At 39.9% G+C, this 16,927-nt stretch overlaps 2 protein-coding genes across 2 annotated transcripts; one reads left to right on the forward strand and one right to left on the reverse strand.

The window, feature by feature from the left end:
- Positions 1 to 1,134: 1,134 nt before the first annotated feature.
- uck2a (uridine-cytidine kinase 2a) lies at positions 1,135 to 10,558 on the reverse strand. The gene is made up of 7 exons (XM_033621899.2): positions 10,377 to 10,558; positions 7,084 to 7,243; positions 6,722 to 6,818; positions 5,548 to 5,690; positions 5,343 to 5,440; positions 5,195 to 5,243; positions 1,135 to 2,279 (listed from the first exon to the last, which is right to left on the reverse strand). The coding sequence occupies exons 1-7, from the start codon at positions 10,479 to 10,481 to the stop codon at positions 2,143 to 2,145; spliced, it is 789 nt and encodes a 262-aa protein (XP_033477790.1). The 5' UTR covers positions 10,482 to 10,558; the 3' UTR covers positions 1,135 to 2,142.
- Positions 10,559 to 12,268: 1,710 nt separating this feature from the next.
- Positions 12,269 to 16,444, forward strand: tmco1 (transmembrane and coiled-coil domains 1). The gene is made up of 7 exons (XM_033621204.2): positions 12,269 to 12,479; positions 14,560 to 14,637; positions 14,719 to 14,778; positions 14,884 to 14,930; positions 15,174 to 15,241; positions 15,370 to 15,514; positions 15,954 to 16,444. Exons 1-7 carry the CDS (start codon positions 12,410 to 12,412, stop codon positions 16,050 to 16,052), a joined length of 567 nt encoding a protein of 188 aa, XP_033477095.1. The 5' UTR covers positions 12,269 to 12,409; the 3' UTR covers positions 16,053 to 16,444.
- Positions 16,445 to 16,927: the final 483 nt, after the last annotated feature.

Below are 16,927 nucleotides of genomic sequence, written 5' to 3' on the forward strand. Positions count from 1 at the left end.
TATTTTTACCCAGCCCTAATAATGACCATCAACATATACACACACCGCTGCCTCACACTGATTGTGTCCCAGTGTGAACACGCTGCAAAAAACCTGCTTAGAATCAGTGTGGATTTGGGACACAGGACTGAGGTCATGAGCGCAAGTTCCCCCAGCGACCCCCTTAACCCCCAAAATGTTGACCACACAGCAAAGCGGTATGGAATGCCATTTAAGTCTATAGTAAATAAATAAATAAATAATATGCCTATGAAATAAATTAACATAGTTGAGTGAATTAACATATTTAATAAAGATAAAGGAGTGCTTTTATGGAATTATGACAAAAGTCCCCTGAAATAAGCATAAGTGGTCTTTGAATTTTTATTTAATAAAAACACATTTATGTATTTATTGCCTCGTTTATTTATTTCAGGATTTATTTCCTTGCCATATTTATTTCATAGGCAGACATATTCATCAATATATGTATAATACTGATTTAAATTTAATAACTTAATATTTTGATTTTCACATATAATTTACATTTACATTTGATTTTCTGTAATTGCTTTTTCTCAACATAAAGGTCTAAATGTTGCTTTGCTACACTGCCAGGAATAAAATTAAACATTTATGTATTTTTATTTTCACAAAAATTGCAAAAAATACATAATCCATTTAAATAAATGGATTTAAATAAGGAATATGAGATAAGCTTTTCCCATAGCGGACATTTTGACTCATCATAGGCTGCATTCACTTTATATTACTTCAACCGCAGTGAGAAAAAAACACTGAAGCAGCCTTCAACTTGTAATTCAGAGTCAGAACAAAAAAAAATTAATTAAAAAAAAATCCATTATCAACACAATACAATAACTTAAAGGAGCTATACACTGAGTCTGTAACTGCTTTCACTGCTAATGAAGGACACATGCAAATTTAGGCTGTTTATCAGGTGTGGCTACAGGTTAGCAGTGGAGCTAACCACCTTGGACTTGGAATAATGAATGAACCTTGAACCTTTTCTTCAATATGGCACCAAGCACATGGCATTATTCTCTCAATATGCAGATTTATGAGTCAAACAGAAACAGAAAATGTCTTAAAAAACAAACATATATTTAAATCAAATACAAGGACCCGGACGTGACAGATGTGTCAGCTCAAGCAAACAAAGAGTACCTGAGAACTTTATCGTGAGAAAAATGTACACGGGAAGAACATTTACAGAACACATTTACATCGGGTTTCTCGTACTTAATGACATTTTACAGCTCAATGCATTCAGTAACACTGTTATCAGCGTGTCTTTGAAATGAAACCTGCAAACATCTGAGGATTCAAGTTCATGGGACTCAAAGGAAATCAATACTTTGTGGTAATCTAGAGCAACATAAACAGTTCTTTCTCTTAGCAACATCTGAATGAATTAGTTAAAGTAACGTCAGTGTCACACTGAAATAAAAATAAACATAATTAGTCCACAAAGACATTACAGAAAGTGATCTTTGGTGATGTTGTACATCTAATGGTTTGAGGTGGGAATCGGTTGTTTTAATTTGACTGATTCAGTTTAGGTTTAGACAAGACAAAGCAAGTGCAGCTCAGGGCGACATGACGCAAATATCCAAAGTCTTGATCCATTAGTACATCGTTTTGAAAATCTATTCATACAAGTCAAAAAATGCTTTACACTGAGCCTGGAAACAAAAGAAGAAGTTGCATTGATAAAGGGAATTAGTCACCTTAACGGTAGTGAGTTTGGGTAAGGCCCTGCCATTGAACAGCGTGTTGCTACACTGCGTTTATTGTATGGTTAAAGGCTATCAAGTGTGTTTTAGACACCATAACTGCTTCTGTAGTTAGCTTCAGTGCGGTGGTAAAGGCAAGCAGCAGTTTGAAATTAAATTACAAGTTAGCCCCTTTGTTTTTCTCCCTCTTCCATCTCATACAGTACACAAGCTACAGAGGAAAATATAACTGAACACAACCTTTAAACCAGATCCACAAACAGATGGTTCCCCTTCAGTCCAAACTGAATCATATCAAAAAGAGGCCTTTTGATTTCCTGGCTTTACTCTTGCTTTGTTAGCCACAGCGCAGAGCCTGTTCGGCACGTACAGGTGAACCGTCTTTCGTCTCCGGGGAGTGCTGCGCTCAGTGGGGCCGACTGCTTGACTCCATGTTTGGCTGCTTCTTTGCAGTTGCACAGCCGTTAAACCAACCGTTCAGCCGTTTGGTCAAACCGCCGTTTAAGATGTCCTGGATGTGCTGAACTATGAGATTTATCGCAACTGTGTGAAAAGACAAAGAGAGAGCGTGGTAAGGTTTAGCCCCCGTTAGTGTCTCTGATGTATTTCTAAACAGTGATATTTAAATAAACTCACTACTGTTTCATCCACTGCAAAACATTTCTAACCTCTAAGTCCAATGAATGTATGGGAAATACTGATGTTTCTTTCTAATATTTTGTATTTTCGTTTTGCTGTACACAGTGGTGCAGTGGTTCAGTGGTTAGCATTGTCACCTCACAGCAAGAGGATTCCTGGTTCGAACCCAGGGTGGGGGAGCCCTTCTGTATAGAGACTGAATGTTCTCTACGTGTCAGCGTGGGTTTCCTCCAGGTACTCCAGCTTCCTCCCACAGTCCAAAGACATGCAGGTTAATTGGTGACTCTAAATTAGCCATAGGTGTGAATGTGAATGTGAGTGTGAGTGATTGTCTGTCTCTATGTGTCAGCCCTGCGATAGTCTGGTGACCTGTCCAGGGTGAACCCCGCCTCTCGCCCAATGTCTCCCCTGTGGCCCAGGATGAGCAGTTACGGAAAATGAATGAATGAATGTACAAAACAAGCAACGGACAAACACTGTCCTTTGACCCCACTTGCACATGGTTCTCACACATGGAGGTGGCTAAACCAGCAGCTAGGAGCTAACGGTGCTAACATGGTGAATATCTGACTATAAGGCTGTGATGACGTCCTGTCTTTACTCCAACTTTACGTTTTTTACACAGAACCAAAATGATTTTAGATAGCAGAAGCAAATAAAGGTGATGTGTAACACACAGCATCTGCCTCTGGTGTGACATATAACAAACAATAACAATGGCATACTACGACAGTCGGTACGTTTACATGAAAAAAAAAAAAAAAAAAATGGACAGTTTAATTCCACTTTCATTTGGAATGAAAGGCCATTCCGATTAAAAGTGGTCATGTAAATGGTCATTCTGATTGAAAATTAAATCCAATTAAAGGGGGTGGTTTATTCCGTTTGTCATTCCGAATGAAAGAATTTCTCGCACTTGTATACACTCATTCCTCAAGTTCATTCCGGTCTTTCTGCGCATGCTCGTTTCCTTGCCCTTCTGGCGCGATGACGTATAGCGCGTGTAGCAACGGGCGGATATAGAGCAGTCGGGCTCGTTGCACTCACCAGTTTCCATACGCCAAAGCACGGTCTTCTGTCTCCCTTCTTTGACCTTCTACCTCCCTTCTCCTCCTCAACAGACGAAGCATTAGCAGAACAAGATTGTTGTCGTACTGCTGCTTCCAGAATATAAGCAAAACAAGCCCGAAAAACGCACTACGAACGGCGTCATCATGCATCTTGTTATCCGGAGCGAGGACTACAGTGTTTTCTTCCGGTAAACGTAAACACGTAACATCCACCCCGCCCCCTATCCAATCAGAAACCTTCCCTGCCCCAAACCTTGCGCGGACCCGAATAAAGACGATTAAACTGATCTCCCGTGTAAACCCTCATTCGGAATGAATATTTCTCATATAAACTACCTGGAAAGACTTTAATTCTGAATGATTTCATTCAGATTTATTTCATTCTGAATGAGTAGCCAATGATAATCATTTACTGTCAGTGTTACATGGTGGCTGAGCTCGTCCTCTGCTCGGAGGGTAAGGAGTTCCCGGACCTCACCGTCTCCTCCATTAGCGGGCATTTTCAGCTGCTGTTCTTCTTCAAGTTAGCTGCTAACTACTATTAGCTGCTCTTTAAATCTCCCGGCGGTGCGACGCACACATAACACGCCATCAAAGCTTCACATCTGCCCCGTCTGCGGTCCCCTCCTACCAGCCACCCCTTTTAAACAGATGTCGATTTGGCCCTGTAACTACCTTTGCTGCCAGCTTAATGGCGAGACAACCCTGCCCGCCCGTTCTCTATCTCTACCCTCCGAGCAGAGGACAAGGTCAGCCACCATAAAATACAACAGGAACAGTAAATGATTGAAATTGTACCTTTTTATTAAGAATGGCGAGTAGAATAACAGCATGACATTCCTGCCTTGATCAGGCAGTGTAAAAGGGGCTAGTATTAACATGTGGAGAGAAACCAGAGGGTAGAGAACAAATAAGTCCGCATGCCAAGCAGCTTCCGTTTAGAAGGATTTAAATGCGGAGTGACGTTTCGAGCCCACAGCTCTTTTCTCAAGAGTTTTAAAAAACGACAGGTCGATATCTTAAATACCCATAGTGCCACCTGAGCCAATCATGTGACATGCCACACCTGTTGCCCATATGCACCTAAAAACTTTGCATTAAAATTCTTCTAAACAGGAGCTGCTTGGCGTTCAGACTTATTTGTTTCTTACTTTGCCAGACGTTTCTTTGGTCCAGCACTCACTCCATTGAATGTTGGGATGTGCGTGTCTTTTGTACTGTTTTTGATGGAACCAGAAGGTGCCATCCTTGACATGAAATTTTGTACAGACAGTCATGGTCCCCAGAAGCTTAATTCTAATGTTGTTGATGATCCTTTTCCTTTTTCTCTAGCACGAACATCGAGTCAAAATTTCAATTTATCCATTGAGTTGTTTTATGACTAAATTGCTGCAAAACTAGTCTGTGACTTCAATGTAAAGGTCATATGTGGGAAGCACAATGGAGGCCAGGTCAGGGCAGGTGTCCTGATTGAAGATATTTAGACCGACTATCGACCGTACAGTTTTCCTTTGTGCAATGTGTTTTGGATGTTCTAAAGTTCTTCTCTCAAATCAACAGACAAAGCTGTTTTGTATTCAGCAGCAGAGGCTTTTGGCTTCCCTACTTTTGAGAGCACAATTCCCAGCTCAAAGGCCAACAATAAACACAGCTGTGTCCTTTATGATAACACTGTTGAGGCTAATGTCTCAAAATATTTTTCCAAGTTCTTCTCTATCGTCTCCGAGCTCCGAAAGCACTAATACTCACCGAGATTGTCAACTCCTCTCGGTATGATCACATCAGCATATTTCTTCGTCTAAACAGCGTCAACAGAGAGGACAAATGTTTGACTGTGAGTCGATGCTCAGGGACACAACCACGCAAGTAATTTGAGTACATGTGGGATAACACTTACTGGCAGGCAGAACTCCTCAAACGCAGGCTTGACAAACATGATGTACTGTGCTAGAACGCTTTCCAGGTCCCGTCCACGGTCACTTATATCCCGCAGCACTGGGGGAAAATGAGACCAGGGAAAAGCTCAGCTATCTTTAATTAATGTCTTTCCTCTTGTGTGTAGAAACTGAAGGGATCTGTCTGGTCATGCTCGTACATCTCACCTCTTCGAGACAGACGTGTGTCTGCGTCAGTGTCCACAAACAGCTTCATCTGAAAAAGGTCCCTGATCTCCTGAGAGTAAAACATCAGGATGCCCTCGAACAGCACCACGTCAGCAGGGTACACCGTCACTGTCTCTTCCTTCCTGTCATACAGGAGACATTCAATATAAACATACTTAGTGTGCCTCTGTAGCATTTGCCTTCATCTTTCAGAGTTAATTATTCATTGTTCCAGTGCAGCACAGGGAAAACAGTAAAACTAGAGATTAAAGGGACCATAGCCGTACTTTTGCATGTTTTAGTCTGTTTACTTTTCCATAGTTTACTGTGATGTTTCAGACCTTCAAATGCATTCTCTGCCTCTAAGGCACCTATTGGTTCCCATTCATTTTATCATTATGCTATGAAAATCGATTTAAGTAAAATTAATTATTAATTAATCCACCACAGTGGACATTATATCCTCTTTTACAGTTAATGTTACCACCACATTATGATGCATTAGAGACCTCTTTTACAGCCCAGTTGTGAGAAGAAAATGTTGCCATTTTATGTTTCTGCAAACCATGAAAATATTAGACTTACACTTTTTATACATATCTTATTATCGTTTATAAAGTGACATAGTATATGCGCTGGCTTTGTCATCAGGAGGTGGAGGGGGTAGTGGATGGTGGGACACCGCGGCAAACTGTAGACCACTGTTGACGGTGAGTCATTGCTGTGTTTCCAGCAGCATTTAAGGCACCAAACGTGGGTGTTTCTTTAGTGACTCATCGCTATTTTTTCCTGTGGCTTTTAGGCCCAAAACAGATGTTTTTTCAGGACCCGTCACTGTGTTTCCAGCAGCATTTAAGGCACCAAACGTGGGTGTTTTTTTAGGGAACCATCACCATTTTTCCTGTGGCTTTTAGACCCCACACAGGTGCTTTTTAAGGTCTCATTGCTGTGTTTCAAAAGTCTTTTAAGGCAGTCTTTTAAAGTCTTTTCCTTACCATAACCAAGTGGTTGTTGTGCCTATAACCAGCCACAACATAATAATGTACAAATATAATGTACACATGGTTTGCAGAGACGTACTATGCCAACATTTTTTTTATAGTGCCTGGGCTCAAACATGCAAATACTCCTTATGTTGTCTCTCTGTGCAGCCTATCTGATGAGATTCATTCACCTGGAATGGGAAACAAAGTCATAAACAGGGATGTGGACGGTTTTTCCCTCCTTGATGTCCCACAGAGTCGCGATTATGAGATCGTTGTCGAAAGCATCTGTACAGAAGGAAAAAGCACAAAGCAGTTAAAATGATTTCTCTACAGCAGGATAAATTATCATCAGCAGGCAAACCTCACATTATGATCCTGAGTCACATACAGATTAACTGCTGGAATCGCCTCTGAATAAACAAGGCAAATGTTTCCCAGCAGGAGACACACAGCTGTTTCAGGCCAGAGGACGTCTGTCCTTGGTTACCCTGCCGCCAGATGATACATTAACACAGTGAGGCATGTGATGAAGTCAGTGATACTGACATACCTGGGTGGTCAAAGTTGAACTGGCCCTTGAGTGCCTTGGCCTTCTGCTCTGGGGTGAGGACCCTGTAGAAGCTGTCTTGGCTGAGGATGGCCACTTGCCGCTGGTGGTGGTCGATCTCGTTCTGGCCCAGCAGCTCCATGATCTTGCCGCACACCGACGACTTGCCGAACAAGACGAACAAAACAAGTAGTGTGAAAAAACACTGGCCTCCGTTATCTTACTCACCACATCCTTCCGTTTTTGGAACTTAAGTGGCTGTCTGTACGAATTACACCGACACCTAAACTTTCATTTATACTTTACATTAAGTTCATGCATGTCGCTGTGTCCTGAAAGCATAACTCAATGTTTTCTTAGATCTCTATTTAAAGGCTGCAAACTTGGATTCTTGACATCATATGTGAAGCTGGCAGACAGCCACACTCAACAGACACTCACAAACCCAAAACATAAGATTGCTGTTTACTCCACATTCAGAGAACATGTGTGGGAGAACAGGTGGTTCTGTGAGCAGTTAGTCTTATGGGAAAAAGGGGCCACAGCACAAAGAAGTCACACCCACAAACAACTGCCTGCTGAACCACAACCACAACATTTTGTAGCTTTAATCACCTTTAAATCAACCTACATACACCTACATAACTCAAGTAAAGGAACATGCTACTTAATTATTAATACAGGTTTTAATCTACGTAATTCACTCCACTACCTCTCTGAAGTTTCAATAAACACGTTTTTCACATATTAAGAAGATGAAAGAGAGACTTTGATTTCGCCTCGGGGCGTCCTGCATCCTGATGATCTACTCTGCAAAAAAACTGTGCAACAAAATATAAAACTAATTCACCCGTTACTGTGGAAACCCATTCCCACCAGTGTGATGATAAGTTATTAAAGTGAGAAGCTTCCTGAAAATAATGACTTGGTATCGTTTCTCATTATTTTGAGATGTCATGTTGATATTTTATTTTAGTTTCTTGTTATACTGAGATTCAAACTTGTTGTGTTGTGAAATCTTGTCATTATTTCAAGATATTAAGTTATTATTTTAAGATTAGGGGGTCAGTATACTGAGAGCTTCTCATTAATGTGAGATATTAAGTCATGATTTTGAGAAATCTCATTATTTTGAAATAAGTGTCAATATTTTCAGAAAGTTTTGCATTATTTTGAGATACTGAAATAATTAAGTCCATATTTTGAGAGTTTCTCATTATTTTGAGATAGTACGTCATCATTTTGAGGATTCTCATATTTTTAGAAATAAGTAAGTCACTATTTTGAGATAGACACGTCCATATTTTGAAAAGGTTTTGCATTATTTTGAGATACTAAGTCATTTTTTTCAAAATAAAGTCAATATTTTGAGAAAGTTTCACATTATTTTGAGATACTGACTCGTTCTCCTGAGAAATCTCATAATTGTGAAATAACTAAGTCCATATTTTGAGAGTTTCTCATTATTTTGAGATAGTACGTCATCATTTTGAGAAATCTCGTATTTTTGAAATAAGTAACTATTTTGAGAAACCTTATTATTTTGAGATAGATAAGTCCATATTTTTGAAAAGGTTTTGCATTATTTTGAGATACTAACTCATTCTTCTGAGAAATCTCATTATTTTGAAATAATTAAGTCCATATTTTGAGAATATTTCACATTATTTTGAGATAGTATGTCATCATTATTTTGAAATACGGAAGTCAATATTTCAAGAGTTTCTCATTTATTTTAGATACTATGTCACTACTTTGAGAAATCTCTTTTTTTAAGATAAATAAGCATATTTTGAGAAAGTTTCACATTATTTTGAAATACTACTGACTTGTTTTGAGAAATTTCGTTATTTTGATGTACTAAGAAATAATTTTTACGATACTATCTCACTGGATGTGGCTGTGGCGCAGCCGAGGGAAATATTTATATGGGCACTATTATTATGGACTGTGAGTGGACATTTACAGTCGTGTGGTTGGAATCTGACAAGTTCACTCCCATGTCATGTTAATACTGTTATTTTGATTTACCTCAGTTTATTGTTTTTGTCATTGTTTATCATTTTCTTCTCATCTCTTTTTTCCCTTTGCCTTTTGAGGTGGTTCATTAGCTCAAGAAAGTTTCTCAGTGTCATGACTCACGAGATCTTTTTTATCCCCAATCACACTGGCAGAAATGGGCTTCCATACATTTCTGATCTTTAAAAGAGAGCAACACTTATCGACGATACTTGGAAACCTTTGAAACACTGCACAATATCAAATACAGTATCAAGAATGACAATGCATATATTTACCTTACAGCACACTGCAATACCTGCATCATCAACCACCTGCATTTAGACTACCACCATTGGCATATCTATCACAGTAACAGCTCTGTGTAGCCGTCCTGGGACCAGACTGTCATTATACTGCTGTGTTGTCAGTCTTATAAATATTCTCTATCTGTCTGTCTGTCTGTCTGTAGCTTCTCTCCATGACAGTGAAGACATAAGTGTAATGCCAATGAGCCAGCCGGTGAAATGAGGTGAAGTGAAAAAATCTAGAGGGAGCTAGACAGAAGCTGCATCAGAGTCACAAAGAAGAAAAATCCAGACATCAGCAACTGCACCAGGAAAAACAATACACATCATGATAACATAAAAATAAATAATCTTCAGGCCATATTTTACACTGGTATTTGATATTTATAAATATATGACCTGCAGACAGCAACATGCTTTAATAAAATAGCCAGATTCTACTTGGTTTGGTCAGACTGGTGAGTGTTTGGAGCTTTTGAGTATTTTTTTAATTCAAAATAAAATTCAATTAATCATTTAAGGTCTAATAATGTATTTTTTTAATATCTATCTAATGTTCATGAGCCTATAGCAGACCCTGCACAGATGATGCTAATTAACTGAAGGTTCATCTTTTTTACTATGATCGTTGTTACCTTTTATATCTTAGGGTGACAGATGTACAAACACAACAGCAATATATGGGAGTCCTTCAGTCTGATTCCCATTTGTAATACTAACCTACTTTATTGACCATTTCAGGAAATGCAGTGTTTGGACATGCTGTAGGGCGGCCTGCTCCACAGTGATCACTGATAAAGCAGCGCAATAACTGATCCCACAGAATCAATAACCTCAGCTATTATTATTATCCAGAGGGAAAGAAGCGCGTCATCTTTAAAACAGAAAAAAACATATCTGTGTCGGTTCACACAGACAGTCTGATACAATAAATACCTGATAAATACATATAAAAACATAAAAACAATCTATTATGATTTAAATACAGACCTTGCCGCTGGCTGTGCCTCCGGCCACACCGATGAGGAAAGGCTGCCGGTTAACGGTCTCATTTTCGGCTTGGTCACCTGGCTTTGTCTCGCTGTCGCCTGCCATGCTTCATCTGCAGCGCGCTGCGGCCCTCTGACACACAACCGGCGGTGCCTGCGCTCCTCGTGCGCTCCTCCCATCTGATGATGGCGAGGATGACGGGGCTGACGTTCACGGGCACGGAAGCAGTGATGATGATGATCTGATGATGTTTAGAAGGATGATGATGATGAAATCAGAGTCGGGTGAATTACATGTAAAAATGTTGGTCAGTAATTGTTAAATTTCAAACTTCATGTTAATAAAATTCAATTAATCATATTTCAACATGTATTTTTTTTTATCTACTCTGTGTTATGTATGACCTTATCAGCCAGAACATTCAAACCACTGACAGGTGAAGTGAGTAACTTTGTTTATTTTGTTCCAGTGCATTGTTCTGCTGGGAAACCTTTGGTTCTGGCATTCATGTGGATACCACCTGACATGTTCCACCCACTCAAACACCGTTGCAGACCAAGTCCCCCCCCTCATGGCAACAGTACTCCCCAATGGCAGTGGCCCCCCAGCAGGATAATGCAGCATGCCACACTGCAAACATGGCTCAGGAATGGCCCAAGGAATGTGACAAAGACCTCAAAGTGTCAACCTGGCCTCCAAATTCCCCAGATCCCAATCTGAATGAGCATCTGTGGCACATGCCATTAACCCACCTCACAACCCACTGGACTAAAGGGATCTGCCGCCAACGCACTGGTGCCAGACACCGCAGGACACTCCCAGAGATCCTGTGTCCATGCCTCCACAGGTCAGAGCCAAGTCCAATCCAGGGAGGCCCCACCTTGGATTAGGGGTACATCTGGGGCACATCACAAGACTCCTTGAGCAGATTGGGACCTGGGAAATTTAGAAGCCAGGTCGACACCTTGAGCTTTTTGTCACGCTCCACAGGCCATTTCTAAACAGTTTGTGTAGTGTGGCATGCTGCTTTTTTCTGCCATTGGGGAGTACTGTTGCCATGAGGGGGGGTACTTGGTCTGCAACAGTGTCTGAGTGGGTGGAACATGTCAGGGGGTATCCACATGAATGCCAGAACCAAAGATTTCCCAGCAGAACAATGCATTGGAACAAAATAATCACTTATTCACTTCACCTGTCAGTGGTTTGAATGTTTTGGCTGATCGGTGTATTTTGAAAAGCAGAGGTCGTCACATGTTTATCCTGGGTTGAAAAGATGTCCTCCAATGAATGATCTGAGAAAAGTCAAATCAAACATTACTGCAAGGTAATAAAACATAATATAAAATCATTAGTGAACAAATAGGCCTAATATTTTTACTTTATTCATTCATTCAGTCTAGAGGCTACTTTATTCATATTTTGGTTATATTGTGTGCAGAACTAAAGTAGTGTAAAGAGCAGATATGGTTGTCAGCTCTTCTTTGTCCAGTCATTCCCAATTTCTGCAATTCACAGAAACTCACCCTTTAAAACTCCAAAGTCTATGGTTTAGCTAATCCTTAGTCTATGGTCTAAGGATGAGCTAAACTCTTCATTCCCCTTTCTTCATTATTTCTATTACCATAGGCTACTTGACATAAATGCATGTATTATTGTTTTTACGTGCACGTCGCTCTGTCATTTACGGTAATAAAGTCCAATAACCCCCCACATCAAAATTCAGTCTCAAAATTACTCTGACTAAATTAACACCTCTATGACACAGCGTCGGTTATGATAAAAATAGACAGTTTGTATAATAGGACAAACGCATTGTTATGTAACATATATATTATTTTATTTCAAAATATTCAATATTTTTTTCTGCTACGGTCGCTGAACCGGAAGTACTTTTCCCATGTATGACCTCTTCGCTAATGCTGACACAGCCCTCTCAGACCCATGTAATGTGCCCATGCTGTAACCTCTAATAACAAATTAACTGTTTCTCTCTGCGGTCGGATAAACGGGGCAGTAAACGGGACGCCGCCACCATGAGCACCATGTTCGCAGACACGATCCTGATCGTGTTCATCTCTGTCTGTACGGCGCTGTTGGCCGAAGGTGAGCGAAATCCTCCTGAGAGCTTAAGCAGGAAAGCACGTTAACTTCCGTCAAAGAGACACAATGATACACTAATTTTTTACACCATTCTGGATTACACATCAGGGAGATATTGTTTACGTTATTAAATTTGTTTAATTGCTACTTTTGGTGGGTTTGAGGACCGGCTACTTATGCTAGCTAGCCAATGAATTTAGCCAACGAAGCTAATGCATTCGACAGCGCAAGGGATACAACTTCCGGTTATACTTTCACAATAACAGTCTAACGAGAAGCTTATTCGTTATTTATAAATTATGGTTTATTTACTTTTTGGCTCTGGAAATATGTCCTCTGCGTTTGACTCTAAAATATCCGTGGTTTGACTCATCATAATAAAGGAGAATATACGTTTGTTTTTCGCTACGATATGATAAGATAACCTTTACTGACCCCCAGAGGGGAATTCAGGAATTGCAGCAGTGCATAGACAGAAATAAGTACATTAACTATAGAGAAGTAAAGGATACAAATAAGACTATATCAAAACAGGGGTGTACACAACTAGTGTAAGAGTAGAAGTAAATTATGATTAAATACTAATAAACTTTGTTTATATAGCACCTTTCAAAACACAGTTACAAAGTGCTTTACAATAAAAACCAGAACACATTAAAAAAACAATGAAATGAAGAACAGCTAAACACAAGGTACATAGTTAAAAACAGGGTTGGATTACATTAAAATTGGGGATGCGTGATATTGGATTTTTTTTTTTTTTAATGACGCTTTTCATTGAAGGATAACTGCACACCCTCCCCATCTCCTCCTGCCCCTACCTTGAAAGTCCACAGAGATACAGGTTGAACACACAGTGACACTGATTCCATATTTTAAAAGCTGCAGTAAAAAAAAGGGGGACAAGTAAATAAAATAAAAGAAAGGACAGGAAAAAAGAGAAGGTCTTTTGAGTAACAGTGCTTGAGAGTGAATAGCAATAATGTACAATTACATAACATTTTGAAGGCTATTAAAATAAATTGCCATTTCTTATAGAAACCGTCTTCAGAGCCCCTAAGAGTGAATTTTATCTTCTCAAGTTTGAGAAAAAAAAACCCTGGTCTTTAAACCAGACAGAGGATAATGGGGGGTCAGCGGACTTCTATTCTAGCAAAATCTTTCGACAATCTAATAGAAATGCATACGCCGCTATATCAACTTGTCCGGCGCCTTTACTCGTGAGGTCTTCTGGAATGTCAAACAGTGTTATGAGCATGGGTGGTCCAAATCCTTTTTTAAAATTTCAGCTAAGGTTCCAAAAATGTAGGCCCAGAAGCTCTATAGTTTGGGACAAAGATAAAACATAAGCATAGTATATAAATAAATTGGTCCAACAGTTGTAGTTTTATTTTATTTAAGTTAATATGACTTTGACTGTAGGAATTAACTCTCCGTTCTCAGAGTTCTCAGAATAGGGTTTTCCTAACCTAAGAACCAGGCGAATCTGCAAACTCATGCTCATTAATTTGTCAGGCTAGGGTGGAGGTTTGCCACCTCCATAAAACTTGGTTTGTAGCTTGATAAAAAGTGTTTTTTTTAATCCTCCCTCTTCTTGCTGCCCAGATGCAGTGGAAAATTACAAGACTTCACTTCAAAAGTTCAGCTGCAGAAAATCAGACCATCAATATCCCTGTCATTTAGGATTCATGATTGTCTTGTGCATTTGAATTTCAACAGGTTTAAATTGTAAATTAAGTGCAGTTTATCATCTGACTTTTAAATCTGCTTTGACAGAAAACAAACCAGTTACAGTTTCTAATTTGCCTCAAGTTGATCACCACTCTTTATTGGCATCACTTACACACAACTCCAGGATGACAGTGTCGCACTAGGAGTGTGCAGTGTGTATAAACTTCTCAATGACAGTGTGTGTAATTAAACATTGTGTTTTCAGTATGTTTGATGATACAGTGACTTTTCTGTGAAATCTGAGAAACTGCGTATCGACACAACAGTCACAGAAATGTCTGCTGATGCAATAAATAAAATATTAGACACTGGAGATGTCTGACAAAACATCTTGTCCTGATTGTCTCCTCAGGGATTACCTGGGTTTTAGTGTATCGCACTGAAAAGTACAAGAGGCTAAAGGCTGAAGTGGAAAAACAGAGCAAAAAACGTAAGTGGCTCGCGTGATTTCTGCATTGATTGTGTCTCTTTGGACTGTCTGATGCATTCTCTGTTGCTTGTTTGATATTAGTTGAAAAGAAAAAGGAAACCATCACAGAATCTGCAGGACGTCAACAGAAGAAAAAAATTGGTAAGAATACATAAGTTCTCTGCGTCTATGAAATACCCTTTTCCTTTTTTCGTCACACTGACGGTGTTCTGTAACACGTGACCTCTGCTTCTGAATGTCTTACAGAAAGACAAGAAGAGAAACTGAAGAACAACAACAGAGACTTGTCTATGGTGAGAGACATTTGTAATGTTCAGGCTTCAAATCCATCAACTGTCATATAAATAAGATCGTGTTCATGATCGTCATTTCTCAATGTAGTTTAGAATGGATATTGTGTATTAACAGGCTTACCTTCACTTTATATGTTTAATATTAAACAATTCTGTGATATTTGAATGTTGGTAAAACCAAACTCAAGTCAAGTGTCACCAAATTTCAATTTTCCATTTTTAATCTTGTGCGTTTGTTTGTAGGTTCGCATGAAGTCCATGTTCGCCATTGGCTTCTGCTTCACAGCTTTGATGGGCATGTTCAACTCCATGTAAGTTACACGTAGTGACATCGGGTTGATGCGAGATCTTCCTCTTTTAATATAAAAAAACCGACGTAAATAGATTATAACAATTGTGCCTACGAGCTCTCATATGCATCTGTGTTTTTGTTTTTCAGCTTCGATGGAAGAGTTGTGGCCAAATTGCCGTTCGTGCCGCTGTCCTACATCCAGGGTCTTTCACATCGCAACCTGCTGGGCGAGGATTACACCGACTGCTCCTTTATCTTCCTCTACATCCTCTGCACCATGTCCATCAGACAGGTAATGTCTTCACATGTGAGGTTGAAGCCTTTGACTGTATGTCACTGGACAGTTCTGGATTTCTGTGTTGTATTAGAGGAAGTTCAAGGTGTTTTTTATTTGAGGAAACGCCAGTCTCTTATTCCCAATAGTAAAATGACATAGGCTATACATTTCTCTGCCATTGTCATTCGATACTTAGGCTCTTTTGTTCTTGGTTGTATTTCTGATTGGTTAAACGTCCGCCGCCTTGCTAGTCAGCACCAGAAATATTAGTCGGTTAAACCAATTAGTGTTTTATTCACGTACAAGGCGGCTTAACTGTCAAGCAGCCGCCCACCACTAGTGGGTGCTACAGAGCCATCAGACAGCAGTCCCCCTCATGCTTCCTAAATCATAAGATAAACGGTTTTGTTTTCTCCGTTCTGAGAGAGTGTTTTGTGCTGCGTCTCTTCCCCAGAACATTCAGAAGATGCTCGGTCTTGCACCCTCCAGAGCGGCAACTAAACAGGCCGGGGGCTTCCTGGGACCACCTCCCCAAGCAGCCAAGTTCTCCTAACCATCAGACGGGCTCGTCAGCGCTGTCCCTGCACTGCGACCGTGTGCAGCCATGGCTTCCTCAGCAGAGCACAGACAGAACTGATTCTGCAGTGCTGGAGCCAAAAGCATTATCTGTTGCAGCTACTGTATCACTACCTTCTGTTTGGATTTCTTCCTCATGTTTAGTTTATTTAACTTTAATTGTCTCACTTAGAAATTAGAGAAAGAAAATCGGTTCTTAATTATGTTGATTATCAAAGGATACGAATGTCTACCTTTCAGCACATGCCATACATTGTTTAAGGATTTTAATTGGCACGGTAAGCTCTGATCCGTTTGTCAGTATTATTGGATGTCATTGTTTGTATCCTTATTTCTTACAGATTAATAAAGTTTTATGGTTACTCTTTAGTCATGTTTTTCATTTTTATGCCTCCACGCCAGCGATAGCCATGGCTGGAGAAATTATTTTCAGGTTATCCATCTGTCCGTCCATCCTATTCTCATGTACATGGTATCTCAAGAATGCCTTGAGGGAATTTCTTCAAATTTTGCACATGTCCACTTGGACTCAACGATGACCTGATTAGATTTCAAGGGTCAAAAGGCAAGGTCACTGTGATCTTGCATCCATCGATATCTCAAAAACGGTTTAAAGGAACTTCTTCAAATTTGGCACAAATGTCCACTTGGATGCTGATTAGATTCTGGCTGTCAAAGGTCAAGGCCACTGTGACCTTGCGCCCATCTCATTCTTGTGAATGAAATGAAACACCTTTAGGGAATTGCTTCAGATTTGGCACAAACATTCACTTGAACTCAGCGATGAACTGATTTGAATTTGGTGGTCACAAGTCAAAGGGCAAGGTCACTGTGACCATGAGTCCATCTCAT

The sequence above is a fragment of the Epinephelus lanceolatus genome, chromosome 6 (genome assembly GCF_041903045.1).
Source record: "Epinephelus lanceolatus isolate andai-2023 chromosome 6, ASM4190304v1, whole genome shotgun sequence".
Lineage (NCBI taxonomy): Eukaryota > Metazoa > Chordata > Actinopteri > Perciformes > Serranidae > Epinephelus > Epinephelus lanceolatus.